The 24,569-nt window shown below is 44.5% G+C and overlaps 2 protein-coding genes across 2 annotated transcripts; both read left to right on the top strand.

Moving 5' to 3' along the window:
- Positions 1-1,074: 1,074 nt before the first annotated feature.
- LOC114847715 (trace amine-associated receptor 13c-like) lies at positions 1,075-6,809 on the top strand. The gene is made up of 2 exons (XM_029137740.3): positions 1,075-5,627; positions 5,721-6,809. The coding sequence occupies exons 1-2, from the start codon at positions 5,458-5,460 to the stop codon at positions 6,538-6,540; spliced, it is 990 nt and encodes a 329-aa protein (XP_028993573.1). The 5' UTR covers positions 1,075-5,457; the 3' UTR covers positions 6,541-6,809.
- A 197-nt stretch (positions 6,810-7,006) lies between these two features.
- On the top strand, positions 7,007-21,695 carry LOC129603542 (trace amine-associated receptor 13c-like). Its single transcript, XM_055505304.1, has one exon. The coding sequence runs from the start codon at positions 7,204-7,206 to the stop codon at positions 8,044-8,046; it is 843 nt and encodes a 280-aa protein (XP_055361279.1). The 5' UTR covers positions 7,007-7,203; the 3' UTR covers positions 8,047-21,695.
- The last annotated feature ends 2,874 nt before the right edge of the window (positions 21,696-24,569 follow it).

Genomic DNA, 24,569 nt, shown 5'->3' with positions numbered 1-24,569 from the left:
GAGGCTGAGCTCTGCTTTCCACAGCTCAACACCTCCTGCTGGAAGACAAAGCGCCCTCACTCTCAGACTTTGTTTATTTACACAGTGCTGTCCTGCGTCTCTCTGCTCACTGTGACTCTCAACCTTCTGGTCATTATCTCCATCTCCCACTTCATGTTTGCACATATTTATTGTGTCTCTCTATTTCAGACTTATATTTATCCTGCTGAAATAACTCATATGCTTCTCTATTCTCTCCAGACAGCTCCACACTTGTACCAACATCCTCCTCCTCTCTCTGGCTATTTCAGATTTCTTCGTGGGTTTCCTCTGGATGTTTCAAATAATGCTAATAGATGGTTGCTGGTTACTCGGGGATCTTATGTGTACTATTTATTATGTCTTAGACTATATCTGTACCTCTACATCAGTAGGAATTTTAGTGCTTATATCTATTGACCGGTATGTGGCCATCTGTGACCCTCTGCATTACTCCACCAAGGTCACACCTAAAAGAGTTCAGGCGTGCGTGTCTTTGTGCTGGTTTCTCTCCCTCTTTGTCCTCGGTGTGCTGCTTAAGGACAACCTTAGATCACCAGGCAGGTTTAATTCCTGTGTTGGAGAGTGCGTGATAATCTCAAATGTGTCTGAACGTGTTGCAGATCTTATTTTGACCTTTATTATTCCTATCACTGTCATCATAGTTCTGTATATGCGCGTGTTTATGGTGGCTGTGTCTCAGGCTCGTGCTGTGAAATCTAATATTGGAGCTTTATCACTGCAAAATCCACAGAATACTGCTATGAAATCAGAGATCAAAGCAGCCAGGACTCTTGGTATTGTTATAGCCGTGTTTCTATTATGTATTTGTCCGTACTTCTGTATCACCCTCCTTGACCACCTCTCCCTACTCAACACTTCCTCTGTATCATTTGTAATATGTTTAGTCTATTTTAACTCCTGCCTTAATCCGCTGATCTATGTCTTTCTTTACCCCTGGTTTAGAAAAGCGATTACACTTCTTGTCACACTTAAAATTCTGAAGCCTGGGTCTCGTAACACCAATATGTGTTAAAGGGGTTCTGTAATGTGACAAAGTAAGGCTTTATTACTTCTGAGCCAATAACTTTATATCTTACATACTCTAAAGTCAGTCCATAATAATAATAAGAGGAAATATTATTATTATTAGAAATAATAATAATATTTCCTATTATTCTTCTTCTTATGTATGTAGAACACATTGTGTTTTTGAGTGAGGCAGCATGTATAACACAATATATTTTGAATATTTGATGTCAGGTAAGCCACGTAAGATTACAAGACTACAGTATATATGTCACAGTCTCAGCATCGTTGTCTGGTTTCCTGTTTTATTTTGTCCACTTCCTGTTTAGTTCCTGGTCTGCTCTGGTTCCCTCCTGTCTCCCTCTCCATTCTTATGATTCATCAGCTGTAGTCAATCAGTAATCAGTCAGGTATTTAAACTCCAGTACTCACCACACTTGCTGCCAGATTGTTAGTTCATGTACCCATGCCTACTCTTCAGCGTTCATCAGTAAGTCCGGCTGTGTACCAGTTCTCTGACCTCTGTCTTGTCCCTGCCTGTACCTTCGCTGGAGTGTGTGGATGTTCTGTGTACTGACCTCCGCCTGCCTGATGACGCTCAAAATAAATCCCTTCAAGTCAAGTTCTGTCTGTGCTGTGCGTTTGGGTCTATATAAAACACTGCAGGTTTTGTCAGTGTCTTCAGTTTTCACTTTACTCCGCTTGCTTCTTACCAAGAAACACTAAGAAAATTCATTCTAGTTGTCTGTCACATGTAGAGAACTTTTTCTGGTGTTTTTCAACATTTGCACTTTCTATGTAAATATATAATGCACTATATGTGCTTTGGTTTGAATATAGTAATACATAAGATGTCACTCCCCTTTATACACCCCAGAGCTCCAAATCTGAATATGTATCAGTTAGTTTGGTGAGGCGGTGACCTACTGGGGCACAGGGTTAGTAATGCAATTGCTTCATTGGAGAGTTGTATGTTGTGTGATTTTAAGTTAATAATTAATGAACGCAATATTATTGCTAACTGAGTAAAAAAGGCAGAGGCCCTTGGCTCAGGACTGAGCCAAGATCCTGTAGGACTTCTAGATACAGACTGACAAACTGGTAATGACCAACCAACCGACCCAACTTAGTAGTGGTGGACAAATAAGAGAACAAGGCTGTAGGGATAGATGTAGCAATCCCAGGTGATAGCAACATCAGGAAGAAGGAGCACAAGAAGATCCAGAAGTAGCAAGGGCTAAAAGTAGAGATAAAGAAGATGTGGAGGGTGAGGGCACAAGTGTTACCCATGGTGATAGGAACACTCTGTCCAGAAGAGTGTAGTCCTAGGAACAGCTAAGATACTGTGCAGGACCCTCAAGCTCCCAGGCCTCTGGTAGATGACCCGAGCTTGTAGGAGTAAGACCGCCCTAAGGAAAAAGGGGGTGAGTGGGGAAATTTTATTTGTGCGTGTGTGTATACAAACACGGCCCGGAGGAGACCACGCATGCCCTTGTTCCTGGTCCTGTTTCTTGTGGTGGTCCAAGGAGGACCCCTTCTGCTCAGCTGTCACGGTGTGTCCTAGTGGTCCCCGGGAAGGGGGCTGAGCCAAGATCGTGTGTCCAAGCAATCCAGGAGTTGACCAGTCTTTTGTTTTGTGTTTATTTTTATTTTAAAACTACTGCTTTCCTAGAGCAACAGTTGTGAGAGCAACAGTTGGTATGTGGTAACGTTGTTGTTTTTATAGTCCTTTTCTTGTGTATCCTTCTTTTGATGGTGCGTCTTGAGAGAGGCGCACAAGTGCCGTCACTCACACACACACACACACACACACACACACACACACACACACACACACACACACACACACACACACATATACATATGTATATGCACGCACATCTTCCATGAAGGCTCGTGGTCAGGCAGGCAAAAGTCGGTACACAGATTGACAAGATCAAGGCAACGGTACAGACAGGGAGCAGGCAAGACTAGATCAAAATACGATCCACAATCGGTACACGGCAGGACTTACATGACATGAGCGCTGGAGGGTTGAACAGGTGAAATGAACAAGTGAAAAACAACGATCTGGCAGGGAACAAAGCTAAGTGCTGGTGGTTATATTCTAAACTAAAGACTGGATTGAAAACAGCTGTGTGGTCACGTGACAAAAACATAAAGCAGGAAAAGGCATGATGGAACAGAAACCAGGAATACTACAAAATGAAACAGGAAATGCAGGAACCCAGACCCCCCCCACAAAGCCGCCATCAGCCCCCTAACCGGCAGGGAGGAGGGAGGACAGGAGGAGGGCTTGAGGCACCCTGAACAGGGTGGGCGGAGGGAGGACAGGCGGAGGGCCACCACAAACAATCCTCAAAACGACCCCTGCAGAAACCAGACAAAACTCAAACAAAAGTCAAAACAGAGTCCAGAGCAAGTGTCCACTTCATACAAGACACACAAAGTTCAGATACTCCCTCAAGGAGGGTAGTGGCGAGAAGAGTCTCGGCTCAACAGCCGCTAGGCAGGAATGACAAACTCAGTGCCCAAGGACAAAACTGTAATCCTAGGAGGCCGGCGACTGAGCAAGGCGCCTCCAATGGCCCAACACGAGTGACGACGCCCTCCAGGTGGACGACGCTCCAAGAGGCAGAGAGACCAGGAGCTGATGCAGACGTGACCAGGACCAGGCCACCAGGAGCTGATGCAGATGTGGTCGGTACCAGACCATCAGGAACCGAGACAGACGTGGTCAAGACCGGACTACCAGGAACCGATGCAGACGCGGCCGGAGCCGAGCCCCCAGACACCGATGCGGCCGAGACCGGGACCAGACCACCAGGGACTGCAAAAGCTGCACCTGCACACAGGGAAGCAGAGGACTCAGGGATCCCGGCGGTCGTACTTGTCCTCGGTCCCCAGGAGGCGGAGGCTGGCGTGCCTTCCCTAGTACCACCAGGGGTGAGAGCAACCAGGCTCCTCTGGGGAACACCAGAACCTCCGGGGAAGACACCTGCACACAAGAAAGCCGAAGGCCCCGGATCCAGGACCGGAGTGACTCAGTTTGAACCACCAGGACGGGGAACTTGGATGTCTTCTTCATGGTCAGCGGGGACTGAGACAGAAGGCGTCTGCTCGGACCCGCCACAGGGAACGGGGCTATAAATGGCCTCCCCTTTAGAGCCGAAACAGGACAAAATGGCCTTCTCTTCGGAGCCAACACAGGGCAGAATGGCCTCCTCTTCGGAGCCAACACAGGGCAGAATGGCCTCCTCTTCGGAGCCAATACTGGGCAGAATGGCCTCCTCTTCGGAGCCAATACTGGGTAGAATGGCCTCCCCTCCTTAGCCAACACTGGGCAGAATGGAGACCTGGCTTGGCGGAACTGCAGCCATAGCAGGGGCCAGATGCGCGTGCTTTCCGGGACTGGGTTGGGGCAGGAACTTGGGTCTGAGCATCTGCCGCTGGAGCAGTAGGGTTCTTGTATGGCAGGGACACCGTTGCAGCAGAAGTCCGACATAGCAGGAGATCCGGTGCAACCTGGGTCTGACATGGCGGGAGAGCTGCGGTAGCGGCCAGGCGCCAGGGGCCTGGAACTGGCTGCGGTGCCGGCCAGTTAACAGACTGTGGTTCTGTGGCAGGACCTGGATGCGATCCTGTGACTGGATCTGCCCACGTTTCTGTGACTGGAGCGGGCTGCAATTCCGTGACGGGCTGCGGCTCTGTGACTGGAGCGGGCTGCGTTTCTGTGATTGGAGCGGGCTGCGGTACTAAGGCAGGCTGTGGTTCTGTGACTGGAGCGGGGCTGCGGCTCTGTGACTGGAGTGGGCTGCGGTTCTGTGACTGCACCGGTGCAAAAAGTCCTTCCAGAAAACTGGAGTTTGAGCTGGGCAAATCTCCAGTATTTCTTTGAGCTGGGCAGGCAGGTGCAGGCTGGGCCTAAGTCTGGCCAGATCGTACAGTCACGGTTTAAGGTGAAGGACCCACACGCACATCTTGCAGGAACTCTGGTTAGTCAAGGTTTATTCAGGCTCGTGGTCAGGCAAGGCAAAAGTCAGTACACAGATTGACAAGATCAAGGCAACTGTACAGACGGGGAGCAGGCAAAACTAGATCAAAATATGACCCACAATCGGTACACGGCAGGACTTACATGACATGAGCGCTGGAGGGTTGAACAGGTGAAATGAACAAGTGAAAAACAACGATCTGGTGACAAAAACAGAAACGAGGAATACTACAAAATAAAACAGGAATTGCAGGACACATATATACGTACATCATATATATTGACAGCATAGACATTGGAGTAATCCAGAGAGTGAATGTTAGAGGAGGGACTACAGATTACAGATTAGAACTACTACTCTATACAGTAAGTAGGAGCTTTGGTCAGAGCTGCCAGAGCTCAGCAGCTTCTCTCTGATGATGATGGAGGAGGAGGCTGAGCTCTGCTTTCCACAGCTCAACACCTCCTGCTGGAAGACAAAGCGCCCACGCTCTCATACTCTACTCTTTTACACGGTGCTTTCCTGGATTTTTCTGCTCACTGTGACTCTCAACCTCCTTGTCATTGTCTCCATCTCCCACTTCAGGTAGGCTCATTTCATTCATTATGGTGTAAATTTATTTTTGACCCAGAAACCTGGCCATAGGCTTCAATAATACCTGTTTTCTCTCCTCTCCAGGCAGCTTCGCACCCCCACTAACTTTCTCCTACTCTCTCTGGCTGTGTCAGATTTCTTCGTGGGCCTTGTTATGTTGTTTCAAATTATGCTCATCAATGGCTGCTGGCTTCTGGGTGACCACATGTGTACCCTTTATTTTGCTTTAGACTACATTTCTTCCTGTACTTCAATAGGAATCATGCTGCTTATATCAGTGGATCGTTATCTTGCCATCTGTGACCCTCTGCATTACACGACCAAAGTCACACCTAAAAGAGTTCATGTCTGTGTTTTGCTGTGTTGGATCTATTCTCTCATCTATGTCAGCATAGTGATGAATGATGATTTTAAACAACCAGGCAGGTTCAAATCCTGCGATGGGGAGTGTGTGCTCAATAACAATCTCATTCATCAGTTTACAGATTTTATTTTCATCTTCCTCATTCCCATTACTGTTACTATGGTTCTGTATGTCAGAGTATTTGTGGTGGCTATGGCTCAGGCTCGTGCTATGCGGTCTCATATTGCAGCCGCCCCACACCTGCGTTCAGTGACTGTAACAGCAAGGAAGTCTGAGATCAAAGCAGCCAGGACTCTGGGAGTTGTTATACTTGTGTTTGTTTTATGCATTTGCCCATATTTTTGCGTCACAGTCACAGGCCAGAATGCTGTGGTCAGCGCTTACTCAGCCTCTTTCGTTTTATGTCTTTATTACTTTAACTCCTGCCTGAACCCGCTGGTTTATGCTCTTTTTCACCCCTGGTTTAGAAAATCTATCAAACTAATTTTAACACTTCAGATTCTGAAGCCTGGCTCCTGTGAGGCAAATATGCTGCACTGAGACATAGAAAAGTAAACTGACCTTTTCTGTTAGAGAGACACTAATAAGATTTCTGTAAAATGACAGCTTTGCATTTTTCTGTTTTACCTTTTAGCTTTTGGATGTAAAGTGTATTTAGAGTAATGGTAATATAGTAATAAAGCAAAGTAACTTTTCATGCCATTCCTTTGTAAAACAAAATAAACTAAGCATGTTAAAATATCAAGGAATGTGTATTTAGTGTTTTATATACACAAAAAAACCCACCAGCCACGACACCGTGGATTATTATCTAGAGAGCGCTGCAAGCTGGATAAAGGTAAGGTACGTGTCCTTAACAGAGGAGGGGTTAAGGACACGTACTTTACCTTAAGACAGAGATTGTTGGTCAGAGCTGCCAGAGCTCAGCAGCTTCTCTCTGATGATGATGGAGGAGGAGGCTGAGCTCTGCTTCCCACAGCTCAACACCTCCTGCTGGAAACCAAAGCGTCCCCGCTCTCATTCTGTGCTCATCTACACTGTTCTGTGCTTCATCTCTGTGCTGACTTTGACTCTGAACCTGCTGGTCATTGTCTCCATCTCACACTTCAAGTACTCACTGTTACTAACCTATATTTCCACATATTTCCACATACTTCCACACGTTAAAGAAGTTGATATGTTTATAGGCTTCTTGCTGCTGGAATGATAACTTGTTGTCTCTCTCACAGGCAGCTCCGTACTTCCACCAACTTCCTCATTCTCTCTCTGGCTGTGTCAGATTTCTTCGTGGGCCTCAACATGTCAAATCAAATTAGGCTTGTAAATGGTTGCTGGCTCTTCAATGACCACATGTGCACTCTGTATTTTGTCTTAGACTATATTGGCACCTGTACATCAATAGGAATAATGGTGCTCATATCTATTGACCGTTATGTGGCCATCTGTCACCCTCTGCATTACTCCACCCAGGTCACACCTAAAAGAGTTCAGGCGTGTGTGTCACTGTGCTGGTTCTGGTCTCTGGTCTATGTCAGCATAGTAATGAAGGATGACATACAACAACCAGGCAGGTTTAAATCCTGTGATGGAGAATGTGTTTTTTATAATAGTATTATTCACCAACTGACAGACTTTATTTTTATCTTTCTTCTTCCTATTACTATTATTGTTGTTCTGTATATCAGAGTATTTGTAGTGGCTATAGCTCAGGCTCGAGCCTTGAGGTCTCACATTGCAGCCGTCTCACATCAGAATTTAGTGAGTGTAACAGCTGCAAAGTCTGAGTTGAAGGCAGCCAGGACTCTGGGTGTCGTTATAGTTGTGTTTATAATATGCATTTTTCCATATTTCTGTGTCACGGTCACAGGTCAGGATGCTGTGGTCAATGCTTCATCTGCGTCCCTTGTTTTATGTCTGTATGACTCCAACTCCTGCTTCAACCCCCTGCTGTATGCCTGCTTTTACCCCTGGTTTAGAAAATCTATCAAGCTTATTGTTACACTTCAGATTGTGAAGCCTGGCTCCTCTGAGATAAACATGCAGTAGAGTGAAGAGATTAGAATAAACCAGAATTCCACAGCAGCCGTAGTGTCCACCAAAGCACTGTTGCTCGTCTTTTTGGTGATAACACGTATGTTAATCCACTGCCCAGTTCTGCATCCTCTGTTTGAGAGTGTGTGGGGGTGTTTAACGTAACAGAACAGATGTTCGTGGTGGCTCAGTGTCAGGCCTGTGTGATAAGGACTTGTATTGTGGCTGTATCACTTTAACGTCAGTAAATCCTCCAGCTAAATAACCTACGAGGATGCAGCTACACTTGTGTTTCTATACGTGTTTGTGTCAGCGTGACAGTAAAAGTCTGTGTTGGATCTACTCTCTCATCTACTGTATGTCAGCATAGTGCTAAAAAATGGTTTTGAACAACCAGGCATGTTTAAATCCTGCGACGGGAGTGTGTGCTCACCAGCAATAATATTCATCAAGATACAGGTTTAATTTTCTTTTCTTCTTTTTGGTGATAACACGCATGTTAATCCACTGCCCAGGTCTGCATTCTATACTTGAGAGTGTGTGGGGGTGTTTAATGTAACAGAACAGATGTTCGTGGTGGCTCAGTGTCAGGCCTGTGTGATGAAGACTTGTATTGTGGCTGTATTACTTTAACGTCAGTAAATCTTCCAGCTCAATAGTCTACACGGATGCAGCTACACTTTTGTTTCTATACGTGTTTGTGTTAGTGTGACAGTAAAAGCATGTGTTGTATATATTCTCTCATCCATGTCAGCATAGTGATGAAAAATTGCTTCAAACATCCAGGCCTCCATCCCTGTAAGAATATTTAAAACTATGCTTGACTCTTGTGTTAAATCTGTGGTTTCATCTATTAGTGTCTGGTGAAGATTTAATATATAAATTTAAAGTTAAGCCACATTTTAAAGCAAGCTGTGCAGAGACAATAATAAGATTTCAGTAAAATAAAAACTGTACATTTTTCTGTTTTTGCTCTTAGCTTTGGAATGGAAAGTGAATTTTAGAGTAATAACTAATCAGGAACCAACATCACCTACTCTTAACAATATACTTTTATTATGACAAAATAAAAAAACATGTTCAAATATCAAAGAACACGTTATGTATTTAGAGTTTTGTGAGTCCATTGATAGTTATAGTATATAATTATATTAGAAACAGTAGTGGGGAACGATAGAGTGTCATGATTCATGTTACCTGTCACATCCGGTTTTATTTTGTTAGACTTCCTGTTACTCTCCGGTTCTCAGTATTCACACCTGTACGTAATCAGCAATCACGCTTCAGTATTTAACCTCCAGCTCTCACAGACACTAGCCGCCAGATTGTTAGTTCATGTACTCTTTCCTGCATTCTATAGTTAGCCATTCGTGTTTTGACCGTGACCGTCTCGACCATTGATTCTTGCCTGAACCCTGTTTATCCTGCTACCTGTGAAAGACCTGTGCCTGATAATCTGACCGTGAGTTTTTGCCTGATCCTTGTCTGTACTGTTGCCAAGTCTGCTCGTGTACCGAACCCTGCCTGGACCTTGACGCTGAGATTGCCTGCTCCATTGTGTATTGTCTACGGGAACGAACTGTGTATGACCTGGACCGCCTGACTCTGTATCACCGAATAAACCTGCACTTAATCACATCTGTGTTTCTGCGCCGTGCATGTGGGTCCGACACCTGCCCAAGCCTGACATAGAGGAGGGGTTAAGGACACGTACCTTACCTTAAGAGAGAGATTGTTGGTCAGAGCTGCCAGAGCTCAGCAGCTTCTCTCTGATGATGATGGAGGAGGAGGCTGAGCTCTGCTTCCCACAGCTCAACACCTCCTGCTGGAAACCAAAGCGTCCCCGCTCTCATTCTGTGCTCATCTACACTGTTCTGTGCTTCATTTCTGTGCTGACTTTGACTCTGAACCTGTTGGTCATCGTCTCCATCTCACACTTCAAGTACTCACTGTTACTAACCTATATTTCCACACGTTAATGAAGCTGATATGTTTATAGACTTCTTGCTGCTGGAATCATATCTTGCTGTCTTTCTCTCGCAGGCAGCTCCGTACTTCCACCAACTTCCTCATTCTCTCTCTGGCTGTGTCAGATTTCCTAGTGGGCCTCAACATGTTACATCAAATTAATCTTGTAAATGGTTGCTGGCTCTTCAGTGACCACATGTGCACTTTATATTTTGTTGTAGACTGGCTTGGTCCCGCTGCGTCAACAGGTGTCATGGTGCTCATATCTATTGACCGTTATGTGGCCATCTGTCACCCTCTGCATTACTCCACCGAAGTCACACCTAAAAGAGTTCAGGCGTGTGTGTTACTGTGTTGGTTCTGGTCTCTGGTCTATGTCAGCATAAGGATGAAAGATGAAATACAACAACCAGGCAGGTTGAAGTCCTGTTTTGGAGAGTGTGTTTGTTCTAATAGTGTTATTTACCAGCTGATGGACTTTATTATTAACTTCTGTTTTCCTATTACTATTATTGTTGTTCTTTATATCAGAGTATTTGTAGTGGCTATAGCTCAGGCTCGAGCCATGAGGTCCCACATTGCAGCCTTCTCACACCAGCATTCAGTGAGTGTAACAGCTACAAAGTCTGAGTTGAAGGCAGCCTGGACTTTAGGTATTGTTATAGTTGTGTTTATAATATGCATGTTTCCATATTTTTGTGTTACAGTCACAGGAAAGGACGATGTGGTCAGTGCTTCATCAGCCTCCTCTTTTTTATTCCTGTATGACTCCAACTCCTGCTTTAACCCCCTGCTGTATGCCTGCTTTTACCCCTGGTTTAGAAAATCTGTCAAGCTTATTGTTACACTTCAAATTGTGAAGCCTGGCTCTTCTGAGATGAACATGCAGTAGAGTGAAGAGATTAGATTAAACCAGAATTCCACAGCAGCCGTAGTGTCCACCAGAGCACTATTGCTCGTCTTTTTGGTGATAACACGTATGTTAATCCACTGCCCAGTTCTGCATCCTCTGTTTGACAGTGTGTGGGGGTGTTTAATGTAACAGAACAGATGTTCGTGGTGGCTCAGTGTCAGGCCTGTGTGATAAAGACTTGTATTGTGGCTGTATCACTTTAACGTCAGTAAATCCTCCAGTTAAATAACCTACGAGGATGCAGCTACACTTGTGTTTCTATACGTGTTTGTGTCAGCGTGACAGTAAAAGTCTGTGTTGGATCTACTCTCTCATCTACTGTATGTCAGCATAGTGCTGAAAAATGGTTTTGAACAACCAGGCAGGTTCAAATTCTGTGACGGAAGTGTGTGCTCACCAGCAATAATATTCATCAAGATACAGGTTTAATTTTCATATTCATCATTTCTATTACTGTTACTGTGGTTTCTATATATGCGAGTATTTCTTTTGGCTTAGACACTCTGTTTCCTAGTCAATTTAACTGCGGTAAATATTTCCTGCTTTGTTCACGCCAACACTCTGCTGTTTTCTGCGTTCCCTCATTTCTTTCTTTGCAAATCTAGATGTCCTGCTCAATGATACATTTGTCCGTAATTGTACCAGTATTTTACATTATGTCTAAATCTAATGGGTCAGATCTTGGTATTAAATCCCTGGTTTCATCCATTAGACTTAGCGTCAATTCAATTCAATTCAATTCAATTCAATTCAATTCAATTCAATTCAATTCAATTCAATTCAATTCAATTCAATTCATATAACGCCAACTCACAACAAAATTATCTCAAGGCAAGGTAAGGTTTAAAACCATACATAACTAAACCCAACAATTTAATCCTCAACACTGTTGAAGATTAAAAGTATGAACTTAATGTCAAGCCACCTTTTGAAACAAGTTGTGCAGAGACAATCATAATATTTCAGCAAAATAAAAACTTTATGTTTTTCTGTGTTCGCTTTTGAATGGAAAGTGGTTTTTAGAATAATAACTGCAAACAGGAACCATCATTACCAACCCTTCACAATATCCTTTTAGTATGGCAAAATAAACAAAATATATGAAAATATCAAGGAATGTTGTGTATTTAGTGTTTTATATTTACACACAAACCACCAGCAGAGAGCTGCCCCTAGGGAAGCGTTCGCAAAAGCAGGGGTCGAGGGGAGGAGCTGCCCAGTCGAGGCACTGCCAACAGGTACGACACGGAGGAGACCTGGAGACACCAAAGCAGAGGAGACAGGAATCAAGGCTGACGTGGTCTCCCCCTGGACTATCAGCCGGCGCGGCACTCTCTGGACTGCCCGGAACTGAGGCAGACACGGCCAGGAGCCCGAGGCAGGTTTGGTCGTCAGCGGACTGCCAGGAACCCCTGGGGAAACACAGAAGAGCAGAGGGCATAGGGACAGGAGCAGGCGTGGTCATCTCCAGACCACCAAGACACGAGGCAGGCGTGGTCTCCACCGGACCACCAGGAGCTGAAGCAGGTGTGGCCCACTTCGGACGAACGGAAACTGGATGTAAATATCCTGCCTGTGTGTTGTTGCTTGTTGTTGTTGCTGTGCTTTTCTCTCTCTCTCTCCCCTCACCCCAACCGGTCGAGGCAGATGGCCGCCCACATCCAGTCTGGTTCTGCTGGAGGTTTCTTCCTCGTTAGAGAGGGATTTTTTCCTCTCCAATGTTGCTGTCAAATTAAATGCTTGCTGTATGTGGGATTTGTTGGGTTTAGTTGTGTGAGGTCTTACATATTTGCCACATCAAGGCTACTGATATATTATTATTCACAGATCAATAATTATTTGATTAGAAAATTTTATTTGAGAATAAAACATGGACTGTGATTCTGAACAACCGCATATTAGCGAGGGTTTGATGGTCAGTTTGCTCTGATGCAGTTCTCACACACAACAAGCAGATGTCGTTGTTCTGACTGTGTCAAATGGTGTTGAGCAATGTGTCGATTTCAAACCCAACTGTGTCATAGTTGCTCAGTGATTCATGATTCGATTTCGCCATCTCTAGTTCAGCAACAAAAGCAGAGTCCCAGATTCAGAACAAAGGGAGCAGGCATTTGGGATTGGTACACAACAGGACTTACTGATAACAATTTCCCAAGCTTTGAACATCTCACGGACCACTGTTCAGTCCATCATCTTGCCTGAAGAGTATGGCACAACTGCAAACGTACGGAGACATCTGTATAATGTCCAATACTAAACGAACAGGCTGAACAATGAGAGCACTGATCAGAGATGCAGCCAAGAGGCCCATGGTGACTCTAGATGAACTGCAGAGATCTACAACTCAGGTGGGGTAGTCTGTCCATAGGACAACTATCAGTCATGCAATGCACAAATCTGGGCTTTATGCAAGAGTGGCAAGAAAAAAGCCATTGATAAAACTGCAAACAGGACTTTTTGTAGTTTTCTTTTAACAAAGGTCATGTGAATGACCCAGCAAATTTGCAGATAGGCAGGCATGCACATTCCCAGCTTTTATTCTGGGGGGGGGGGTCAAACTGTTAGAACGTACACGGACAGTATTCTTGTTTCTCTTTATAAACGTGACAAACGGCATTTAAACAAAGCATTGTGTTAAAAACGAATAAACGAGCTGAAAACAGTGTTTTCGAAACCATCTTGTTTTCCCAGCTTTTACTCTGGTGGGGTAATCAAACTGTTAAAACGTACACGGACCCGACTCACCCGACAGTACTTAAACACGAGGACATACTGTATAAAGACAGCAGCAACTTCAGCAATTGACAACAAACACTAGCGTGCATTGACAACTTGATCCAAGTCATCTGCCTATGAATAAGTTGCTCCTCAGCACCAAATCGTTGGAACGTCACATCTCTGTCTGCTTTAGATGGTGATGCCACTTCCAAGATTCTCTCGTTGCCTGCATTTGCACTTGCATACATTTCTGGTTTAGCTCTGTCTGGGCACATCATCTGTCATTTGGGCTCTTACGTTTCATTCAGTCGGAGCAAACTACAGGTCATTGCGGTCTGAGTAAATTTTAAGATTTTGGTTTCTCCACCGACTTAAAAGCTGCTTTAACGAGAGAACGACTTATTTTTTTTTTCTCTGCTTTCTTCTCAAAATGAAAAATCAACTTTAAATCCAACTCCGTGTCTTGTGTCTAAAAAACAACTCCTCTTGATTTCTGTATGTCGCTCATATCAAGAGAAACGAAAATTCAGTTTGTTTTATATTTTTTCTTCATGACCAAAAAAACAGAAGACAAGTACAGATATACATATAAAATCCATTTATAACACAGATTGATAAATAAATAAATATAGATTCCTATTTCATGTTATTATACTTATATTGTCTTATTGGATTGGCTGGAGGAGGGACTGTGTCTCTCGGCTGGCCTGGGAACTGTGTAAAAACATCAGCAGCTTCGGCAATTGACAACAAACACTAGTGCGCACTAGCGAGCAAAGACGCATAATAATCTATTATATTTAAAAATTAACTACTCTACATTTAATGATACAATAAACATGACATCGTCTTTTGTGCTTAATAATCACCACACAATGGAATTTTATCTGTACAGACACAGATAGAAATGAACAGTTGGACCTCACATTTTTGCGCCACCTGGTGGTTAAAACGAGACTAGCACCCTGATTTTTTTCAGCTGGCTGCAGGATTAAAAATCCTTATTCGGGGACACACACGTTGTGCGTTGGCGACGCACACGTACTGCGGTAAAAAAGGTGGTCGCTTTGAAGTGCTATGACTGTACGTGGTGCAGTGTAAAGAGGTCTCGACTATCCCCCCTGTATACACAATTTGCCTGTGTGACACACAACACCACTACGCTCTCTCTGCCGTCAACTGTTTCTCTTGATTCTCTTCTCTTGATCTCTCTCTTGCCACGTGTCTCCTTCTCTTCCTGCATCCACGTGGGGTTCTTTATAGACGCCACGGCACAGATTTAAATGTATGACGTGACTCTGCCCCGGAACTTCACACAAAGATCAGGACACATATCCATGCACAGAAAACACAGTGCCACGTATTGGCACGTAACACCCAATCTTTTAACAACTCCGGCTGCTGCTGATGCATGTTCTCTTCTCTTCGAGGAGGTCAAAGCTTAAACTTGTTTTCAACTTTTTTGAGGATCAAATATAAGCAGTAGACGGCTGCAGGTGGTTACGGCCTCCCTCCCGGGGGAGGGTTCGCCTCCCCTGTCGCTGAAACATGGGGTTCGCGTTGCGGCTAATCCCACTTACTCGCTATAATAAGTTCTCCTGGCTATCAGGTTGGCTTTGCCAATATTATGTAAGGTTCGCATATGAGCAGAGCCAGTGGTGGCTTTTGTTAGGGAAGAGCGAATGGTGACCAACTGGTGGAAAGTGGCATTGTGCTTTGTGATGAGTATGTTTGCGTTTCGCTGATTTTGCACCGGCCACTAGAGTTACAGTTTCAGGTGTTCCCCCCTTCATTCCCGACAAACTGCTGGGGAAGGAACTCCTTTGGTTTGGGAAGTTCGCCAGCAAGTTCAATGTGAGTTGTTCCTCATACTTAGCCACATACACATACATTTAGGGCTAGGGGTGGGCTCTTTCACTGGGGCCTGGGGCTGAGGCCAGTTGTGGCCTCGCCAACTGGCCCTGGTGGAGAAATCACCACCCAGTTTTAACTGCAAAAAGACATTAATTGTGGGGTGGGGGGCACTGTCCGGGGGACACACCGTCAGCCAGCAGTCGTGCTCCTGGAGGTGTCATCCACTTTCAGTGCACTCTCGTTCCACACACTCACGTCCAAGCTGGGTTGCAGGGTGCCTTTTCCGCTGCCCTCTGCTTCTCCCGGGTTGGGGGAGTTGGGCGGGGCTCAGGAGGAGCTGCGGTCCCTGCCAGGGGCCATGTGGGCGGCAGGCCAGAGACCTACCCACCCCACAAATGAGATCAAGCGAATGGTGTGGGTGCGAGAATGTATTTAAGATTGACTAGTTTGTTGTGAGAGAGTTTATGGTGTGTGTGTGTGTTGATGTGCGTGTGGGTGGGTGTATGCGTCTGTGTTTGTGTGAGTCTATGCGTGTGGTTGGAGTGTGGGGGGTCCGGTTTTCCGCCCAGGGTATGTTGATTGTCTGCCTGGGTGGTCTCTTTTCTGCTGACCCCCACCAATTGCTGGCCTTGTGCATGGCCGGTGTGGTGCCAGGGGGTGAGGTCGGGCCGATGGGGTGGGCCCCACTCTGCTCGTGTGGGGGTGGTGGACTGGGGGTGGGCCCCACTCTGGGCGCAGGGGCATCTCCTAGCGGGCTCCCTACGGACCATGGGTCCTCGGGCTCCACTCTTTAAGGCCGACCCTTCCACTGGGGGGAGTGTTTGCCCCTGGTTCTCATGGAGTGGGGGCTCTGTGTGGGCGGCTTGGGTCGCAACACCTGCCCTCCTGGACCTGAAGGTGTGTGGGCTCCCTGGCTGCTAGGATTCTTTCCTCTGCTTGTTGGATGGGCGTAGTGGCCGAGCTCCTCACATCACCCTGGCTTTCACAAGTGGCATTGTTCATGCACCAACGTCTGTCTCACCCTTTGGGTGAACATTGTTAAGCTACAGCTCTACTAACCTTGTAGTGGGACACTCAACACCTGAGCTGATAAACAGGCTTTCCAAACCCAACTGTAAGTATTGCTGGTACTTATCACTACCAATATCAATAATGTGTGCATATGGAAATTGTGGTGTTGTATGTCATGACTATTATTAAGTAGTATGGGATATGTATAACAATACACATGTGTATGTATATGATATGTATATGTTTGTATGAGTATGTGCACATACCTTAACACTATTATTGATATTAGTATTAATCTCCAAGGTAAACCACAGTACAACAGTTGTTTAGTTATGAATGTGTTAGCCTGAGGTACATCCCTGCTTATGTCACAGCCTGGACTCACTTCCTGTTTTATTTTCTTGTTTTTCCGGTTTTGTCTTGTCACCGTAGTTTAGCTTTACTTTGCAGTCACATGAGCAACAGCTGTTTTCCATCAACCATTATTCACTTAGTATTTAAACAATTGTACGCCATAGCACCTTGCCAGATCGTAAATCGTGTTCCCGTGTGCCTCAGCTAGCTCTGTATTCGCGGTGCGTGTGGGTCCGCTACCTTGAACGCCATGACAGCTTATTTATTTTGCACCGATTTTTTACTTAACAGATTTGCTTGGTTTCAGCAGCTGGTTGCACCCCCACCCCCCTCCCGCACACACCCCAAAGCAGAAACTTAACCTGTCCAACAACACAGCAACATCACACATATTTGGGAAAGAAAAAAAAAAGAGTTGTCGTTTAGAGTGATGTACGGCGGAGCATTTTTAGCAGTTTATGCAAGTTCAGGAAGCCTAAAATGCTTTGAGTGTGGTGATGTGGGACATAAGTGGACGTCCTGTCCGCAAAGAGTGAGGGACAGACAGTCGGAGGAGCAGCATGAATGTGATGGTAAGCGACAAGTCTTAGGCGGTCAGCAGAGGTTGAGGATTGGGACACTCAATATTAATGGAGGGAGGGACAGGGACAGCCACCGTCTTCAAGCTAATTAAGGCCAAAAGCATAGATGAACTCATTTTTCAAGAGACACAATACAACTGAAAATGAAACTGATCAGGCAGCCGAGTGGAAAGGGCAGGTTCTCCTGAGCCATGGCTCTAACTTAAGTGCAGGGGTGGCTGCCCCTTTTTCTCCATTTGTAAAGTTAACAGAGGTGCGAGTGCGTGAAGTTGTATCCGGCAGGGTTCAGGTAGTGGAGGCCAAAATTAGAGGGTTATCTTTTATGTTTTATGCACATAATTGTGGTTCACGTAAGTTGGAGCAGTTTCAGAAGCTGCGCGACACCCATGAGCAGCTCGGTGGCAGTTCTAAAGTCATTTTAGGGGGTGATTAGAACTGTACTACACACACTCAGGTAGATAGGAATACGGGGGGAACCACATTTTCCATCTGCCTCCCTGTTGTTGGGGATAATTAGTGAAGAAGACATGGTGGACTTATGGAGGGTTTTCAACCCAGACATTAAGCAATATACATGGGTCAGGGTACATGGGTGTTAGAGGGGCTAGGTTTACATATATAAGACCTACTGTAATCTGCTGACAGCATCCACAATATCACCGGTGGGGATTTGGATCACCAAAGAGAGAGGTGAGAACAGACCTGTAGCTGGTCGCACATGCTAAAGTTTTGGAGTCAGTGGAAGCTGAGAAGGGGGATCTTGAGAATCTGGGCCTCTGGTGGGGGGTTTGGAAGTCCCAGATCAAAACCTGTTGTGAACAATATACGAACACATACCTAAATTCTAGAAAGAAATTAGATAAACAAGTTGGAGAAAGAGATAAGGGTGCTGGAGGAAGAGTTAATAAGTGGGGTGAGGGAAAATGGCAAAACATTGAAGACCACAAATTATGCAAGTTTATGCATGAGAAAGCTAAGAGGGCTTTAATTAGGAATAGAATTTTAACTGTTAAGGATATGGATGCCCTGACAGCTTTTTTCTTTAATCTTGAGAAGTAAGTGCGGGATGCAAATGTGATAAAACATCTGAAACTACGGAATGAATCTTTAACTACGGAGCCTGTCATGATGAGAAGAATTGCCATTGATTTCTACACAAAGCTGTTTAGTGCAGACAGTTGCAGACCACACTGTGCAAAGGCGCTCCAGGAGGGGCTGCCAAAGCTGACATAGAGTCAGTCTTCCCTGCTGGAGCAAGAAATGTCATTGGTTGAGATGAATTCGGAAGGGATAGTTGAAAAAGTCAGTGCCCGATTGTCTAAGTGGACCTGGATCCGCCCCCAGGTATCTTATAGGGGTAGGGTGTTGGAAGGAGGCCAGGGATTGGTGGACCTAAAGAGTCGTGTGGCGACCCTTTCGCCTGCCGACTGCTTAGCGGTACCACGATCCCCCAAATGTGGACAGAAACAGCGGCAGTACTCTTCCGCAGAGTGATGGATTTACAATACGATAAACATTTGTTTTTGCTGGATCTGAGTAAAGTTGATCCTTCACGGGCTTCGCCCTTTTATCAGTCTATGATGTGGGTGTGGAGTAGGACAAAGATCAAAAGAGACTGTAAAAAGTTCTATGGATGTGTGGCAGATGAGCCTCTGTTTTTCAACCCGCTAATCCAGTGCAGGAGCCTTTTGTCAGTTAGTGTACAGAGGATGCTGGTGTCGGGCCAGTGTGACAAAGTTAAGGTGGCTGATGGAAGATGGAGATTGGATTGTAGTTCCATTACATGAGAAGGAGGTGACGGAGATAGGACAATGCTGTCTTTTCAGGCACCTGAGTTAATGGAACAATCAATGACATTGAGGAAATACTATTGGGTAGCAGTGACGGTGACCAACAGAAGCTGTCTTGTGGGTTTGCAGGAGTCGAAGTGGTCAGGTATATTGCCGCTAGGTTCTTCTCCTAGCGGCAGCTGGAGGTCCGTGTATAAGCCTCTTGTAGAGAAGCGTACTGCAGATCTACAGTGGAGGATTATACACAGGGCCTTGGCTACGAACAGACATGTGGCACATTTTGATAGAACAGTGGGTGGAGAGTTCTTTTTGTTTAACAGAGGAGTGCTTGCAGCACCTCTGGCTCGACTGTCCCAGATTTACAGTACTTCCTTTTGTTCTCTATTAACATGGTGGTTTGAGGGGATGGAGCAAGATTTAAAGGGGGAAGTTTTCACTTTTAGTCCTGTTTACAGGGCTTCCCAAAGGCAGAGGGTCTGTTTGTCAAATTTTCTCATTGGTCAGGCAAAAATGAGCATTTGTGTATGATCAGTAAAACTTCAGTTTTAAGGCCTGGTGGCCTCAGGGTTAAAAGTTGAGTTTGCCTATTATAAGATATCAGATTTAGATACTTTTGCTTTTCATTGGTGTTCGAAAAGGTGTAGAGTGTGTGGAGTTAGTGAATGAAATCGGGACTTTTCTGGACACTTTTATATTGCTCTTTTTAGATGACAAGGTAATTAAACTTGTTTTAAACTTATTTGAGGATTAGGTGTAAGCATTAGTCGGTTCTTTGTAGGTGGTTATGGCATCCCTCCCAGGGGAGGGTTCGCCTCCCTTGTCAATGCGACATGGGGTTAGGGTTGCTGCAAACCCACGCTATACAGTAGAGCAGGTTCTTTTGGCGATTGGGGAACAGATCGGCCACCCTAACATCATGTATGACTCTGGAATGAGCAGAGTCGTAGTAGCATTCGTCAGAGAAGAGACTCTGGTTCATCAGCTGGTAGAAAGCGGACTGGTACTAGATGATGAATATGTGACTATGTCGTGTAAAGTTGAGTCTTAGAGGGTTCAAGTAGTGGAGTCTGGTAATGATAGACCTGTCTTTATTAGTGCAGTGTCAGCAATGTCAATACTGGAAATTAAAAAATAAACTTTAATTAGTAGGGAATATGGATCAGGAGGACAATAAACAATACAAAACACAACTCTCTTCTGAGTTTGAGTTGGGATGAGAAAGGCTCAGAGTGAGCCTCTCAAATGAGTTAGAACTATGTTTAGGTTTAGGAGTAATTAATAAATCTGAGTTATACATTGATGCTACTACTTCACCTCTACCTGTACTTCTAGGAACATGATGGTTGATGTGACTAATTCAAATCAACTTATTTAAACTAACATGTTTATTCGGCTGCAGCCGGATTTCAGTGAGACAGATCTATATGATGGTCACTTATCAAGTCATTTAATAACAAGGATTTAGATAAGAGAGATCTGATTTTTAATAAACCACACTTTATTAACATAATGTTAATTTTTTTTGTAAGAGGAACCGTTTTGATGTTTATTAAATTCTGGTAAATGACTCCTCCTTGATTTGTTTGTGACTTGTATAGTTTAGGCGGTCGGGGAGCAGACACAGTTTCTAGGCGATGACTAAGACTAAGAGGGGGTGGCGGCTGTAGAGAACATGCAGGAAGACGTGCAAGCGACTCTACGTCCCGGGCTCCACTCTGAGCTGTCACAGAGTAGTAGCAGAGAGGCTCCGTTCAATGTGCTGTTCACACTGGGTAGGGGTCCAGAGAAAACTAAGGACTTCGACATTGTTTTGGCAAACGGACACACCGACTCAATGTTAGTTTTAGTGACTTCCAATTGGCGTAACCGGGCGTCATTAGCTCCTGCGTGTATTACGATCTTGCCGTACTTACGCTTATCCTTAAGATAAGACTCCATGTTGCCCGCTCTGGCCCCAGGCAAACTTTAAGTCCAACAACCTCGCCTCCAAATCTGTAACTAGTGTACACTTATTACAGATACCATTGCAATCAGTAAAGTAGGCAGAGGATAAGCTACCGAACAGAGTGAGAGGGAGAGGAACAGGGGGAAGCCAAAGCAGGAATGTAAGCTAGCTGATATGATGGCAGAGAAAACACAAGGTAACTGTGATTAGCAAGATTATCAGGACGTTTAATGAAAAAGAAGGATGCTAGAGCTATTACAAGTTTTGTTTTGTGACTCTAAGCAGTCGCTACCAACTACAAGTATGTAGCAGCAGCAAACCTCAGTAACAGGACGCGATATGCTTACCCACAGTCAGCCCATCCCGCCTAAAAAAACATAGCTTTCTTGTTCTTAATTTTTGACTGAGTAAGCGATTGATATGTTTATTATTATTTTTTATTATCATTATTATTATTATTTGTTTTACATTACTTAAATTACATTTTTTGATTTGTCTTTTCCTGTAATTATTTTTGTGTGAATTAAACATCCTGGTAAACGTCTCGCTTCTCCTCTCCTCTCCTCTCCTCTCCTCTCCTCTCCTCTTCCTCTCCTCTCCTCTCCTCTCCTCTCCTCTCCTCTCCTCTCCTCTCCTCTCCTCTCCGAAAAAGGTCAACTCAACTCCGGTCCATCAACGACCCCGGTAGTGATGAGGAGGAAGGAGGCGGGTGGGCGCAGCTTTAAGTTATAAACTATTTTAGGTTTTACACACTGATGATATATATCAATAGTATACCTCGTGTTTATAGTGTACCTTGTAGAAATTTCCCATCAAGAGGCAGATCAGAATGTTGTCTTTTGTGAGATTTATTCTAAAAATAAAGCAAAATAAAAATAATGGGCAAAAAAATCAAAAACATGGAGGTTAATCGTGCACATCAACAAACCCAAAACCAGCTGGGGAGATCAGTACATACACCACGAAGGTGTAATGCAAAGAGCCCGTGATCCTCAAGCTGCCTTTAACACTAGAACTACTAAGGGACGTACACCTTTACATATACCCCTAACTACGGCTGGGTGTTCACTTGTCCGCCACGCTCCAGCTGGCACCCTGCCAAGAGCCGCTTTTGTTACGTAAAGAGGGCCATCACCGACGCACTCTGTGGGGTTGGACGCCTGGGCTCGCTGACCCTGCTGCTGCCTGCAAGGCAGAGCAGGGTTCCTACTCAGGTTCCTATGAGTCTATGAGTGACATCCACTGCTACAATGTTCAACCGCTATGTGCTTGGATTTACAACGTGAAAGGACGAGTGTCATTGTTGCGGTCTCACCGAAGGAAGCAATGAAAAACATCAACAATACAATAAGACAGTTTTGCTTCTTTGCTTATTTACAAAAAACTAAATAAAGTTCACACATTATTTCACTGTAACGTTACTAAAAATTGCAGAAAAGACGACAGTACACCGCTCACCCATCTAGTTTTAACAAATGTGCAATTAAAAATATAATATAAACCAAAAAACGCTTGAAAGCGTTTCGGTTTTATATTCCATTTATTTCGTTATTTCCCCTTTCACCAGTACCACATAATAAGTCATTGCAGAGCTACAGCCATGTTTCACCAGCCGCTTTGGGCAGTGAGTCATAGACGGACGTTGTTCTGCCCGCTTTCATGTAGACACGGAACTCTTCCCAGTTTTTTTAAACGTAGATTTTGTTAATTTCGTTATTCATTTACAACAACATGCAAATGCTAAAAATTACTGAAAAGATGACAGTACACCCATTTAGTTTGGGTGAACAGAAAACGCTTGAAAGCGTTTCCGTTTTATATTCCGTTTATTTCGTTATTACTCCTTTCACCTGTACCACATAAAGTCATTGCAGAGCTACAGCCGTGTTCCTACAAAGTTAACCAGCTGTTTATTTCGTTATTCCCTCTTTCATGTCCGTCTGTTGAATGAAAGTGGGCGGGGCCATCCACGTCCCAGAGCGGTGACACTGGGGGATGGGAAACACGCATCAACACGCAGGACAAAGATCTGCGTTTCTCTGCTGCTGCAGCCTCGGCTGCGTTGGGTTGTTAGTCTCCCTTTCACCTGTACCATATGAAATGAAATGTGTTCCTACGAAGTTGATCAGCTGCTTTCAGAATCGTTTTTATTCACCGGGTTTATTTTTATTTACAAAATATAAACAGAAAACGCTTGAAACGTTTCCGTTTTATTTAATTATTTTTATTTACAAAAAAAATCCCATACGCTTTGCACTGTAACGTCACTAAGAATTAGGAAAAAAGACAGTACACCCATCTAGTTTTAACAAATGTGCAATAAAAAATTTAAACAGAAAACGCTTGAAAGCGTTTCTGTTTTATATTTCCGTTTTATTTCGTTATTTTCCCTTTCACCTGTACCACATAAAGTCATTGCAGAGCTACAGCCATGTTCCCAAGAGGTTCACCAGCTGCTTTCAGCGTGACACACGCATGGACGTTGTTCTGCCCGCTTTCATGTAGACACAAAACTCATCAAAGTAAAAGAGCTCAGAGCAGCATTTGCAATTACATGTATATTAATAACGAAATAAACGGAATGTAAAGTAAAATGCTTTATAGAGTTTGGTGTCTATATGAAAGCGGCTGGTCAACTTTGTCAACATGTGGCTCCAGTAAGTGGGGGAATAACGGCCCAAAGCAACAGGCTGAAAGAGGAGGCTGTGGCAGAGGAACACAGGTCTTTGTCCTGTATGTTGATGCGCCCAGCCCCCACAGTCAGCGCTTACCTTTGCTACGGGACTGATAGCCCCGCCCACTTTTATTTATCAGACAGATATGAAAGTGGGGATAACGAAATAAACGGGATGTAATGTAAAACGCTTTCAAGAATTTTGTCTACATCAAAGCGGGCAAATCACATGTGAACGTTTTAATTTTTTTGTAAATAAAAATAATGTTTGCCCAGTTCAAACCTGGCGAATAAAAACGATTCTGATAGCAGCTCAAGATCAACTTAGCAGGAACACATTTCATGTGGTAAAGGTGAAAGGGACACTAACAACCCAACGCAGCCGAGGCTGTAGCAGCAGAGAAACGCAGATCTTTGTCCTGCGTGTTGATGCGCGTTCCACCTTCCCCCAGTGTCCCTGCTCAGTTACGTGGATGGCCACGCCCACTTTCATTCAACAGACGGACATGAAAGAGGGAATAACGAAATAAACATCTGGTTAACTTTGTAGGAACATGGTTGTAGCTCTACAATGACTTTATGTGTTACAGGTGAAAGCAGTAATAACTTAATAAACGCAATATAAAAAACGTTTTCAAGTGTTTTCTGTTTATTTTTTATTGCACATTTGTTAAAACTTGATGAGTGTACTGTCATCTTTTCTGTAATTTTTGATGACGTTACAGTGCAA

This window comes from Betta splendens, chromosome 21 (assembly GCF_900634795.4).
Source record: "Betta splendens chromosome 21, fBetSpl5.4, whole genome shotgun sequence".
Classification (NCBI taxonomy): Eukaryota; Metazoa; Chordata; class Actinopteri; order Anabantiformes; family Osphronemidae; genus Betta; species Betta splendens.
Note: the sequence above shows the minus strand (reverse complement) of the source record. Positions and strands in the feature narration are given on the sequence as shown.

Excerpts from the sequence above, each read along its gene's own strand:
- LOC114847715 (XM_029137740.3), top strand. The coding sequence starts at position 5,458 with ATGATGATGGAGGAGGAGGCTGAGCTCTGCTTTCCACAGCTCAACACC. Across the intron at positions 5,628-5,720 it reads GTCTCCATCTCCCACTTCAG|GCAGCTTCGCACCCCCACTA; the intron begins GTAGGCTCATTT and ends TCTCCTCTCCAG.
- LOC129603542 (XM_055505304.1), top strand. The coding sequence starts at position 7,204 with ATGATAACTTGTTGTCTCTCTCACAGGCAGCTCCGTACTTCCACCAAC.